The 12651-nt window shown below is 46.0% G+C and overlaps 1 protein-coding gene across 1 annotated transcript; it reads right to left on the reverse strand.

Annotated features, from left to right (window-relative positions):
* Positions 1-1936: 1936 nt before the first annotated feature.
* Positions 1937-2782, reverse strand: LOC125554023. The gene has a single exon (XM_048717651.1). It carries the CDS (start codon positions 2695-2697, stop codon positions 2119-2121), a length of 579 nt encoding a protein of 192 aa, XP_048573608.1. The 5' UTR covers positions 2698-2782; the 3' UTR covers positions 1937-2118.
* Positions 2783-12651: the final 9869 nt, after the last annotated feature.

The following is a 12651-nucleotide window of genomic DNA, read 5'->3' on the forward strand; positions in this document are numbered from 1 at the left end:
AATAGTTCCAATCATAAGAACGTATGATTCCAAGTACGAATAGTATGTTAGCAGAGCCACCCCCACATATATAAAACGGCAATTATGATAATCATTCTAGTAACTTAGCTAATTGCTTAGGGACAATTCCGCAAATCCTACCACCGCCTTTTCACACTTGCTATCTTTATTTTATTGCACTTTTATTTAAACAACACCTAACTTCTATTTCCAAGTTCTTTATTATCTTGCAAAACTAGTTTTGACACCTGTAAAGTATTTCTAGTTTTATTTTCTAGGTAAAGCAAACGCTTGACTTACATAGGGTTGTATCAGTGGCAGATAGGACATGAGAGAATACCAGTCCTACCTTCAACTCCTTGTGGGTTCGACACTCTATACTTACCACCTCCATCATTTGAAAGTGCTATGACAATTCCCTGCACTTGGGGATTATCAAGCTGCAACAAGGAAGTGCCACAAAGGGTGGCACGAGCAGAGAAAAAAAGGGCTGCATAGGTGGCACAGGAGGAGGTGAACAGGAACCTTTGGGAGCAATTATAGGTTAGTTCTTTCCTATAATAGATAGCCAAAAAATTATCTGATAACATTTTTTGCTACAATGCTAACAAAAATAATTGGAGATGCTTCGACAATGTATCGAGGTTTTGAACTGTACACTTCCTCCTCCTTCTCCACAACCCTAGAGCATGTGTCCATAGTGTTAATCTTCTGCGCCACCGAGAGGTGGCTGTAATTAGTAATGGACTTGTGATGAGAATGATGCTATGTGTGATTTGCTACGGCATATGGGAATTACCGCTGTAGTTGCGAATTTCTATATGATGTGAAATGATGTATGTGATATGTGCCTAGGTATATATGATGTGATATGAATTGCGCTTTATGATGTTTGATATGCCTATGTAACATGTGATATGAGTGTGATATGTGATACTCTGCTTGCTATATATATGTGCTATTGTAGGGCTGATTGCAAAAATATAGAAGAAGAAAAACTGCTAACCAGAGCTTTGCCGAGTGTTACACTCGGCAAAGGCGCACACTGGTAACTCTTGGCAAGATTTTCTGAGTTCCTCCAGAGCGACACTTGGCAAAGGATGCCACTTGACGTATGCTAACTCCTGGAAAAATTTGTTGAGTTCCTTCAGATAGAAACTCGACAAAGACTGCCACATGGCAGTTGCTGATGACTCCTAGAGTAAGCGTTTGATGAACACCTTACAAGCAACACTCGACAAAGGTTATGCTATGTGGCACTCCCTCATCCGTCAAGGTATTGTCGAGTTTCGCCTGGGAAGGAACTGGCAAAGGTTGCACCATGTGCCACACCCTCGTTTATTGTTGCATTGCGGAGTGCATCCAAAAAAGAACTCGACAAAGATGTGTTGCCATGTGACACTACCATTAATGCGCCGCTCTGTTTGCACTTTTCGTTTATCGAGTTCCCTATACACGGTACTTGGCAACGATTTTTGTATGTGTTTGTCGAGTGCCTGTGAAAAAAAACTCGACAAAGTCACTTTTGCCAACAGCCGGCCAACCGAGTCGTGTTCACCGATGTGGGACTCGACAAATGCTTTGCCGAGTGCCTAATTTGAAAATTTCAGTAGTGCAAGGCCAAGCCAAGACTGAGCCAGGGCCGGTGACAAGGAGGGGTGTTGTCGACAAAGGCGAGTTGGAGGTTTTGACATGTGCGAGTGGCGGCCGTATCCTTTTGACTCCCTCTTGGATTGGAAAACGCCCAAACTCGAGAGGCGATTCAACATCGCATGTGAGGGTTCAGATGTGACCTCGCTGGAGGTGAGGATAGGAGGCTTGCCGGAGGCGGGGACAAGACGGTGTTAGAAGCAATCATGTTGTTTGTCGAGGGGAAGAAGAAAACAGTTCAAGGAAGAAGAAATACATCCGGCCGTTCCTTTCTGATCCAACGGCTTGCACAAATCGACCCAAACTTTTTTTCAAACGATACGGGCCTTTTTATTCATTTCTTATTTTAACAACTCTATACACAACCGATCGATCATATCTTTGTCAACATTTGGCTTGCAAGGGCGCACGCATGTTTGCACGCCGACACGCGCGCATCCTCCCAAAGTCGACCGGCGCCGCTAGCTGCTAGACGCGTCCGGGGACGGCGCTCAGAGGCAGGCCCATTGCCTGATCGCCGCACCGCTGGAACTCGGCGACGTGCGACGACGGCGGCAGCTGCATTCCCTGGGGCGCCGACGCTGTAACCGGCAGCGGCGCCGCGCCCAAGGGTTTCCCGTCGGCGACTACGACGTCGCCGCCGCCGCAGGAGAGGCGGCAACTGGCCATTTTTGAGCAGTCGTGGCGGCTGACGATGGTGTAGGTGCCGTTCCGGTACAGCTTCATGACGTAGCACCCCAGCTGGGCGTACGTCTCGCGCGGGGCCGTGGCTGCCGCTGCCGCCGGCCGCACGGACGCATCGGGCCCGGCGGCGACGTCGGGGTCGTAGCACAGGAGGTGGCACCAGTCCCAGTAGATGGGGCAGTACCTGATCAGCATCGGGTTGCGCCCGGTGCAGAGGTAGCAGAGGTACATCTCCGTGTCGTCGATGGACTGGGCCACGGACGAGTCACCCGTCGTGCTGCCGTCGCCGCCCGTGGCCATGGCCGCGAGCAGCAGGACGGCGAGGGAGGCGGCGCGGAGGACGGATACCGCCGAGAGGGGCATCGCGTGCAAGACCGAGAGCGAGAGGTGGTGCTTGCGTTGCTGCAACTGCTGGGAGTGATGTGATCGAGCCGGAGTTCGTTCTTCGCTTTATCTGGACACGGTCATACAGATACAGATGCATGTGCACGTATGCTCGACAAATCTTGCTGCGGGAAAGAAGAAAAGGAGAAAGAAAAAGTGCCCAGCAGCCCAAGAATTTGGCTGCGTGTGCTTCTCCCAGTAAGAGACAGCAGATGATTAAAGCATTTTGGATCAGTAAGTACTCTCATCTCGGGAAAATGGTGTTGTGGTTACAGCTTGGCGAAATTGGCTGGAATACAACGCGTGGAACTGAATCGACCGACCAGGAGACCTGTGAGAAAATTCCAAGCAGTAAACCGGCCCGAATTCATGCATGGTCGCCTACTCATCTTAGCTCAGAAGGCAATGGATGCTGTTGAACTTGAACAGTGCGTGCCACAGCCATATCCGGAAAAACAAATCACCGAATCGCCGAGTTGCTTTCTGCCACAAAACGAGGAGAGGCGATCGAAAACAAACCACGGACTCGTGATTAATTAGACTGAGATGGAAGAATTTTTCTTGTCTGTCCCGCGAGAAACTGGGATGGTTAAATCTTGCTTAAGCCGGTAGAAACCATCTAAACCGAATCATATGGCCGTGGCTTAGAGCCTTAGACGCCGTTGCCTGCCGCCGGGAACTGATCGCCGCACCGATGGAATTCGGAGGCGCCGGGCAACGGCGACCCCCTGGCCAAGGCCGGGGTGGTGTCGTCGGCTCTGCTCCCAAGCGCCGCGTCTCCATGGCTGCACACGAGGTAGCAGCCCGCCACCGCCTTGCAGCTGACCGCCACGGTTATGACCCACCTGCCATCCGGGTACAGCTTCATGACGTAGCAGTCGTCGGCGTTCGAGCCGACAGGGCCGGTTCCCAGCGTGCCCTTCCTACCTTCGACGTCGGCGGCAGGGTACAGCTGGGGGTGGCGGGTAGGGGACGTGGACGACAGGCATGCGAGGTGGCAGTCGTCCTTGTAGAGGGGACACCACTTGATCATCAGGGTGTTACGCTGATGGCAGAGGTAGCAGATGTACTGATCCGAGTACTGATCCGAGCTGTTGAGCGCCGCCGTCGCTGCAGGGGACTCGACGCCGTTTACGGTGTTGCTGTTGGCCACCGCCGTGGCGTTGGTGACACCGGACGTGGGAAAGGGCGTGGTGTTCCTCGCGACCGCTGTGGTGGCTAAGAGAACGACGTGGACGACGAGGCAAATGTACATGATGGAAGCTACGATAACCATTCTCATGCTTGAGAATGTTGGCGTGTTTGCAGTAATGGAGATTATGAAGGTAGTCCTCTCTATATAATATAATCCTGGTTGTAAGCATAGTGTGTAACTTTCATACATAGGGCAAGTTGCTATGAACGATTCTACAGGGCTAGCTAGTATATATTTACAATTCTACAAGCAAGGAAATACATTATAACACCATTAAAACCCCAAAAGTAAAAGAGAAAGTTTTAACAATGTATTATCTTTGCCGTTAAATTTTGATATGTTAAAAACTGGCATTTGAAGTTATTTTATTGTTTTTCTACGCTTGACACGTACAATATATGTTAGGTAGTAGAATAGAATATAGAGTTAACATTCACCGTTTGTTAGAAGGGAAACATCCTAGAACGGCACACCGTTCTAATCTCGCGCCAGTCACGTGGGTGTCGTGAGATCGGGCGAGATTGGACGCACCACATAGCATGCACACGTGTCCACCCACTCACCCACCGCCCGTCATTCTTCTCATGCTTATCCATTCACGCGGCGTGTGCTCACCTCCCATCTTCCACCTCCTCCCGCTCCCTACCTCGCACCAGACCTCACCGGAGACGGCAGTCGTCTACCCCGCAGCAAAATCTCCCTCGCACTCCGCTGCGGGGAGGTAGTTGCGCTCACCCCTGTGGTCACCTGTTGTCCGCCCACCACCTCCCGATGTCCTCCCATTCCTCACCTCGCACCACACCTCGCCGGAGACTACCGCCAACACATCTTCGGTCCACAACGCGCTCGACCCAAGCCCCCTCCTCCCGTTGCTGCGACCGTGCCCGATGGGTGCTTCAACCGACGCCACTGGAGCGCCACGACTGTTGCCGGGTGATGGTGTCCTGGATTAGGCGGTGCTAACCTAGTCGGCCCATGCTCCTCGGGTTGGGCCGATGGGTCCTCATTCGTGATCAAGATGGACTCCGGAGGCCGTATGCAGGAGGCATGATCAAGACTACCTCCACCGAAGAGTTGACGTATACTCCAAGATTTCTCATGTCGCCTTGCTACTCGATACCGACCTTGTGACCCTGGATACCCTGCCTGGCGTGTATATAAGCCGTAGGGTTTAGCCCATAGAGGGGACATCAACGCAATATCATTCACCTAGCTCTAAAGTTAGACCACATCTTACGATCTCGAGGTAGATCAACTCTGTACTTGATACATCTCCATTAATCCAAACAAGAGCAGGACGTAGGGTTTTACCTCCATCAAGAGGGCCCGAACCTGGGTAAAACACCATCTCTTTGTTCCTGTTAATATCCATCTGAGATCCACAGCTCGGGACCCATGCCCCGAGGTCTGGCGGTTTTGACACCGACACCGGGGTACTGCGATGGCAGGTCCCATGCCCTGCAGTACTGCAACTAGGGCAGTCGATGCTGGAACTGCGACGACAGGATGTTGTAACCAGTGACAGAGCCAGGAAATAAATGGAGGGTGTGCACACCTATTTTTTCTACCTAATCCAAGTGTCATACAATAGTTGGCCAAAATAATAATACAAATAACTCAATCAAGTCAGACAACATTATAGTTCACAAAATATTCCAAATTTTCAACATTGCAAATACAAATAGTCTTACATGAAAGATACACATAAGTAGAAAACTACAACACTAAGTAACTCTAAGACGCTCCTTTGTCATGAGAGCTTCAACTATGTCATCCTCACTTACTTTCAAGAACACATCTCGCTCAATTAATGTCACTCAGCAATAGTTGATGAGATCATCACCCATACTATTTCTCAAGTTATTTTTCACTAGATTCATTGCCGAAAATACTGTTTCAACACTTGTCGTTGCCACCGGTAAGATCAATACCAATTCGATAAGCAAGCAAACCAAATCATAAAGAACATTTTTTCAACATGCACAATACAAAGCTCACCAATATTATGAGCAGATCTGAACCTATCATCTTGTCTCATATCATCAATAAAAGTAACAAGTTGGAATTCAAGCCTTACTAAATTCATGTTTTATATGTCCTTGGGGTAGAATTCAACAAGTTTTATTACCTTGAGTGCATCATAAGAAGCAAAGAATTGACATGATTCAAAGCAGACATGCAAATAAGCAAATACATATTAACCTCATCAAACCAATTGTCCAGCTCTTGAATGATTTGATAAAAGATACCAAGATATACTTCTCTCCTATAACGATCATTATTTGTTGCACTTCATAACATCGACACGATCTTCTTTGACAAACATAAATATTCTCGGGTAGAGGAACTTTAGTGCCATGTTTGTTGCAAAACAATGTCACCTTTGTAAGAAATTATTCCCATCCATGAGACCTCATATGTCTCATTCTACTATTTGCCAAACTAACAAGTGTCATTGCATTAACAATATCTTTGTCTCTCTTTTGCAATGATTGAGACAACTCATTGGTGTAGCCAAGAATAAAAAAGCATTAAGTGAAGATTGAAAACAAAGTCAAATGACTCCAAGGCAAAAGTCACTCCACGTATTGTTGTCCACTCACCCCTTTGTGAAGGATCTTTTCCAATGGTATCAAGTACTCCAAGAATTGTGGGGTACATGCTAATAATGTGCAAAATGGTTCTAAAATGAGAACTTCATGGAGTATCACGGGGTCTAGCTAATCACATCTCTTGATTTAACCCACTTCCACTTTCACTTTCACACATTTCAAGTACTTCCAAAACCTTTTGAGCTCTGACATCTCAAAGCATGTCATGACGCTTGAAGAAACTCCAATAATATTGAGCATGTAAGAAACATGATAGAAAAACCACCCCCACATGGTACATTTCCCTTTGCCACGACAATAAGAACCAATTCAAGTTGAGGTGCAAAGCAATGAATGTAATAAGCAGAGGGTGACTCTTTCATGATCAATGTTTAACCCTTTAATCTTCCCTTCCATGTTGCTAGCCCCATCATATCCTCGCCCACAAATTTGATTAAGATTCAAATTATGAGCAGTATTCAATTGTAGATTTAAGTGACAATGAAGTTGTGTTGGCAAGACGAACAACTCCAAGAAACCTCTAACATCCCTTTCGAACTTTATTAACATAACATATGAAAATAGCAAGTTGCTCTTTGTAAGATACATCACTACACTCATCGGCTAGGATTGCATAGTGGTCATCACCAAGATCTTCAATAATATATTTTCTAGTTTGCACTTCACAACATTCAATAATTTCTTTTTGTATTGTTGGACTAGTTAAGATGCAATTTCCAAGAGCATTGTGTAAAACAATCTTATTAACTTGTGCATCATTTTATGAAAGCCATTTTAGAAGTTCAAGAAATTTTCCCCTGTTGCAGGATTCTTCACTCCCATCATGTCCAGGAAATGCCAATCCTTGGTTCAAAAGAAACCTCAAGCATCTAGGTGAATAAGTTAGCCTCGCCTTGTAAATAGGTAGATCCTGTTTAGACACCTTCACAATGATATTATTAACTGACGTTTGAGGTGTCACAAATAAATTGTACTTCTCTTGAGCTTGGTATGAATGCTACCAATGCCGCCCACATGTTTTTCTAGTGCATCAAGTTTGTTCCAAATTCTCAACCATTTTTGACAAAGGCATCACCACTAGGCCCCACATTAGTTTTCCATTTGAACACATAACACATAAAGCAATAAGGTGCTTCCTTTGAGACACTATATTCTAGCTATCTGTACCTTGCAAACCAAACAAAACTGAAGTGTCGAATTCTACCATAGATTTTCCTGACTTCAAAAGCATGTTCATATGGTTGACATGTAGTTTTTGCAATATATCTTCCTCAAACATTATCTTGATCATTAAAATCACACCTAAAGTAGGATTTCTTTTCCCTGGATCGCCAGAAAGGACATATGCACTTGGCTGGTGTGGTGATGGAAGGCATTATCTCTTCAATTTCAGCATCGATCTCAATATCTGTATCCATGTCTATACCATAATAGATTGGAGGTGGGGAATTAGGGCAGTGTGCATTTCCAATATCTTCGGTGTGGTGTTCAGTTGCAACCTTCCCGCTTTGTCTCCATGTTTTGGAAAAAGGTCCATAATTTCACCATTCCTCTTCATGTTATGTTCAGTAATTTCATCATCATTTTCAGCAACATATAGAATCAGTTCAACACAAATAGTCTCTCTCTAATCCGTTCTACAATTACAAAAAACCAAGGACAACTAAAGTAAATAAATAAGAATCAATTGTTGAGCATAGCATAAGCCAGTAATTTAGCATATACACTGTACTGGGCATGTATACCTAATTTTCGGGGAAGCGGGAACAAGATGGGTCAATTTTGTAGGAAGGTTAGAAGCTCACCTTGTAGATTTGCTAAACCAGAGTTTGGGGAAGCTGGCGCCAAGTCCAAGGTGGGTGAGACCGTGAGGGAGATGCAGCTGGATCCTAGAGAGGTGTCCAGCCAGAAGGGTAGCTTGCCTACCGCCGGTGATGGTGACTGGGCGGGATCGGGATCGCTGAGACAATGGCTTCCAAGAATCAAGGCTCTCTCGTGTCTTCATGATGGCGAGGTTAGTGGGGGAGTGGAGGTAGGATGTGAGTGGCGATGCTAGGGGCTAGCTAGGGCTCAATGGCAAACAACGATGCCAGAACTGGGAGGCAACATGTAGTGTCCGACCATGCAAGAGCCTCTCTTTCTCCCTCCCTCCCTCCCTCCCTCCATCTCTCTCTCAATGGGAGAAGCAGGGATCGATCCCTGGATCTCCAGGAAGATCACGGGTGTTGCAAGCCACTCCGCCTAGGTCCCTCGCGTGGTAAGTTATAGGGATGCATCTTGCTTGAGGTTGTTGGAGCCTCTCTTTTTTTCCTTTTTTTTCTTCTTCATTTTTTTCATTCTTTATTGCACTTTGTTTCTTTTTTGGGGTTCATTTTCATGTTTCTTTTGTTTATTTTACTTCTTTTTTCGGGTTTCTTTGTTCTTTTGGTTATTATTTTACATTTTTTGTACATGCCAACAATATTTTTCTAATACACGTCTAACATTTTTCCAACACAAATTAAACATTTCTGTAATACATGGTCAACCTTTTTCTATACACATTTTATTACATTTTTCATATACAAGATTAATAATTTTTTTAATACATGGTCAACATTTTTCTATCATTTTTAAATGCTTGATTAAGATTTTTCAAATAAAAATATTAATATTTTTTAATACAAGGTCAACAATTTTTCTTTACACATTTAATATTTTTCAAACACTTGTTCAACATTTTTTTATATGCTTGATTAACATTTTTATATACATGATCAAAAAAATTCATCATTTTATTAATACATTGTCAAAAAAATTCTATACACATTTGACATTTTCCAACTTATTAACATTTTTAATAATTGTTCAACATTTTTTCAAATGCTTTATTAACATTTTTATCGACATGATCAAATTTTTTCATCATTTTTAATACATGGTCAATATTTTTTTTCAAATGCTTGATTAACATTTTTATATACATGATAAAAAAATTCATCCATTTTTAATACATTATCAACAATTTTTCTATACACATTCAACATTTTTCCGGACGCTTGTTCAACATTTTCTAAATACTTGTTGAACATTTTTCAAATGTATTTGTAGAGTGTATTTTGTTATATATATTTTCTATACTCTTGGGAGTATGTACTCCCATCTTCAATATACCTCGTATATGCATTGATTATACCCATTATCATTTTCAATATACTTCATTAAATATTCTAAGATACCTCAATACAAGTTTTGTTGAAAAAAAATATCATTTACGACCTACTTTTTGCAATATACCTTTTTCACGTACAAACAAATCAGTATATACGTAAACCTTTGAAAATATGAGGCACACATGATTTTTTTTCATGAAATTTATTTTAGGGTATCTAGTAATTATTAATGAAATATATTAAAAATAATAATAAGTTATAAAAAATTCATCTATGTGGTATATGAGGAGCGAGAGTACATACTCCCAGGAGTACACAACCATTTTTCTATATATATATATATATATAGAGAGAGAGAGAGAGAGAGAGAGAGAGAGAGTATTTTAAAATATAGAGAAAACTATAAAAATAAAGCAAAAAACGAGAACGAAAAACAACAAAAAAGAGATCGTGGCCTACCGCACACATGGACCGGGCCATCTTGCTCCCCCTTCACCGAGTCGGAAGCTGAACTCACTGAAGGCGAGATATAGGGGTGCCCCGAGACTGGGAAATAAAAAGACCTACTCAACTGGCCAGTTGGCCTTGGAAAATAAATTAGTATACAATAAAAAAACAATTCTCAATATTCTGGGTGGGCCACAGCCACCGTTCCTACACACTGTCTTCGCCAATGGTTGTTACCCGTGAACACATGAGTTTCCGGCAGTGACCACGCCCGGCGGTGTTTTGCAACAGTGGTGGCCAGATGCTGGAACAATGACGACGGGCTGCTGGAACCTACGAACACACGAGCTTCCGACGGTGACCACACCCGGCAGGGGTGCTGAAACCGGCAGGAGCCTAGTGCTGTGTCGGTTGTGATCTACGTGATGTTGGAAGCGGTGGCCTAGATGTTGGTATCGACCTCGCGAGGTGCTTTCTTCGTGAGATGTTGTGCCATGCTTTTTTGCAAGAACAGCGTCGTGAGATGATGGGACCGACTTCGTGAGATGTTCGAAACGGCATCGTGAGATGCTATGGGCGCCTTCGACCAAAAGTGCAACCGGCAACGGTGAGTGCTGCGAGCGGCCTCGCCGGTGATATGATCGATGCTACCAACATCGATGAGTTGTATTGTGATGAGTGCACCAGGATGCTACATATGGAAGGCTACGCGCAATGCGCCCAACGATGAGCGGTAGCGCGCACAGACGAAGGCGAGCTGTGACTCATGCGGCCAAGCTCCTACAACGGTGATAACGACTCAAGGCGAAGCATTACTCGATGGTGTTGATGGCCATCGGGGAGGCCGCGAAGCTCGAGCTCCCGCCCCTATCCATCCGCTACCGGCGGAGGGCGAACTACTTGTCATCGGGAGCGGAGTTGGATTCCTCCTTAAGGAATGCCTCCTAGTCAACGGTTCTAACTTGTTTTTCGATCCGCTGCTCGAGTTGGCCATGGTTGCGCTGGGAGGGGAATGTTTTGGAGAGGGGGCGGGACGGGTAGCGGAGCGATCAAGAGTGCGGATTGTGGACTAGGGTTTGGTTTGGGTGGGGTATATGTCGGGTTGAACTGGGCCGGCCTAGGACGGTTCGACGTGGAGGCAGCGTCCGGACTGCACCATATTCGCCCCATATATGGATTGGGTTTGGGGGTGCCGGACGACCCGGACATTTAAAGCATCTATAACCGGACCTCTCAATTCGTCCCTAAACATCTGTGCGGACAACTCGGACACTACCCGAACCGAAAAAAGTCACCCAACCGAACCCCTCATAGCCTGCCCAAACGTCTGGGTTGTTCGACACCCACCAAACACAGCCCATAGGTGGGGTGGATATGGAGGGGCCGGACTGGACGCGCCCACCACATGGCCCAGACTGGCCCAGTCCGACCACACATATACACCACCCCAGACCAAACCCAGTCCATAGTCCACACTCTTGACTGCTCTGCTCCACTGCCTGTCTCCTCCCCTCCCCGTCCCTTTCCCTACCAGTGTCACCAAGGCCAACTACGGCAGCGGATCCGACAATGAGACCGACCCCATCGACTAGCTCGCCCTTGACATTCCTCACAGCCTCCCTAGTGGCCCATCGGGGCACTTGCAACTATGTGTCTGCCCGCGCCCGCCATCGTCGTTCACGTCATCCTCGGTCAGGCGGCGTGATGACCAACGACACCTAGCACCTCCAGCCCTGCTCCTCCCGACAACGCTAGTTCACGTTCCTGCATAGCCGAGTCAATGGCCATGACTTCATCATTCGGAGGCGCGGGTTGCTCGCCACGCGAGGTAGAAGGTACGCATGCCGGATCTAGCATGTTCGACCACGGGTCGTGCAGATCCGCGACCGAGCCGCTTCCGCCTGCCGACTCCGAAGACGACCTCCTCTATGACATCATCTGCTGCCAAGGTATTGCAGCTCGGCATCGAAAAGTCCAAGCGGCTAGCCCGACAGAGGGCGGTCAACCAGGCGAAGGCTCGGCGCCTCGCCAAGGAGGAGGCCGCACCGCCGGGCGTCTGGCCAGGCTCCTCTGCTCATCTTTATCCTCCTCCAACAACATCAGCACCACTACCGACGAGGACGACACCCCTCCAACCACCGACGCCTATACCGCGGAGTACTACCGCCGCTCCGGAGACCGCAAGGGGAAGGGATTGGCGAGGAAGTGGTGAAGCCCGGCGCCCCCTCTCTCTATCTTATACTCCCTCTGTCCCAAAATAAGTGCCTCAACATTAGTACAACTTTGTACTAAAGTTAGTACAAAATTGAGACAGTTATTTTAAGACCGAGGGAGTATATCATATGATGAACTTTTTGAATTTGCTATGTTGTGTCCTGTTGAACTTGCTAATCTTTTGTGAGCTTCGCATGCTATGGCAAACATGCAATATCTGATCTATGTTATGTTCAATTTATCTATGTGCTATTTTAATCACGTTGCAAGGTTGCATGGATTTGGGGTTTCGGATATTTAGGGGGCGGCTCTG

Source organism: Triticum urartu, chromosome 4, assembly GCF_003073215.2.
Source record: "Triticum urartu cultivar G1812 chromosome 4, Tu2.1, whole genome shotgun sequence".
In the NCBI taxonomy this organism is placed as follows: domain Eukaryota; kingdom Viridiplantae; phylum Streptophyta; class Magnoliopsida; order Poales; family Poaceae; genus Triticum; species Triticum urartu.

Bases quoted from the DNA above. Each gene is read 5' to 3' on its own strand.
- LOC125554023 (XM_048717651.1), bottom strand. From the start codon at position 2,697: ATGCCCCTCTCGGCGGTATCCGTCCTCCGCGCCGCCTCCCTCGCCGTC.